We start from the raw sequence: 936 nt of genomic DNA, 5'->3' as shown, positions 1-936 counted from the left end.
CCTTTTTTTAATGTACTCCCCCTTCCCACCCCCCATGTTTTTAAATGTCCTGTTGTTTTGAATGCTGTGAAGCCTCTTTGAGTCCCAAGTTCTGGGGAAAGACAAGGGCACAAATAACGATGATGATGATGATGATGATGATGATGATGATGATGATGATGATGATGATACCATCTCCTTCCCCTCAGGAGAGGAGGCTTCCCTCCCTTTCCAAGGCGAGCAGCAGGGGGTGCCTTCTCCTTCCCTTTCCCTTTCGGTGCCCTTCTTCTTCTGTGGAAAACAAAAGGCTGCTGATGACTAGGGGAGAGAAGGGGAAGGAAAGAGGGAGGGAGGGAGGGAGGGAGGCCGGTCTCCTGCCTTTCCCTCCTCCTCCTCCTCCTCCTCCGAAGAGCCATACGAAGAAGAGACGCCGCCGAAGAGGTCTCCTCTTCTGAGGGAAAGATGGCGAGGAGGAGCCACTTGACAAGAGGAGGAGGAGGAGGAGGAGGAAGGGGAAGCAGGGAGCCCCCTTCGGCCATGGCTATGGCGGCGGCAAGGCTGCTCCTGGCGCTCGGGTGCTGGGCCCCAGTGGGCTCCCAAAGCAGCCTCCTGCAGCCGCCCTACTTCAACCTGGCCCAGGGGGCCACCATCGGGGCCACAGCCACCTGCGGCCAGGACCAGGAGGGCAGCCCCCGCGCCGAGCTCTTCTGCAAGATGGTGGGGGGCCCCGCCGCCTTCCCTGCAGGGCAGGCCATCCAGGTGAGGAGGAGGAGGAGGAGGAGGAGGAGGAGGAAGGGCAGCCACTGTGGCACCTGTCAGGCGCACAGAAAGGAAGGAAGGGGCACTATCAGCTTCCCTAGGCTTCAGTCGACTCCTTCCTCAGATGCATTTGGATATAATAATAATAATAATAATAATAATAATAATAATAATAATAATAATAATAATAATGCTGCA

At 55.9% G+C, this 936-nt stretch overlaps 1 protein-coding gene across 1 annotated transcript in view; it reads left to right on the top strand.

Moving 5' to 3' along the window:
• The first annotated feature begins 389 nt into the window (after positions 1–389).
• The window catches only part of LOC121917420 (laminin subunit alpha-3-like), a 176,128-nt gene continuing 175,581 nt past the window's right edge, over positions 390–936 (top strand). The window contains exon 1 of the mRNA XM_042443368.1: positions 390–738. Within this exon, the coding sequence (XP_042299302.1) occupies positions 442–738 (297 nt within the window). The 5' untranslated portion in view covers positions 390–441. The remainder of the gene's footprint in view (positions 739–936) is intronic.

Source organism: Sceloporus undulatus, unplaced genomic scaffold (assembly GCF_019175285.1).
Source record: "Sceloporus undulatus isolate JIND9_A2432 ecotype Alabama unplaced genomic scaffold, SceUnd_v1.1 scaffold_17, whole genome shotgun sequence".
Lineage (NCBI taxonomy): Eukaryota > Metazoa > Chordata > Lepidosauria > Squamata > Phrynosomatidae > Sceloporus > Sceloporus undulatus.
This window is presented reverse-complemented; position numbering and strand designations above follow the sequence as displayed.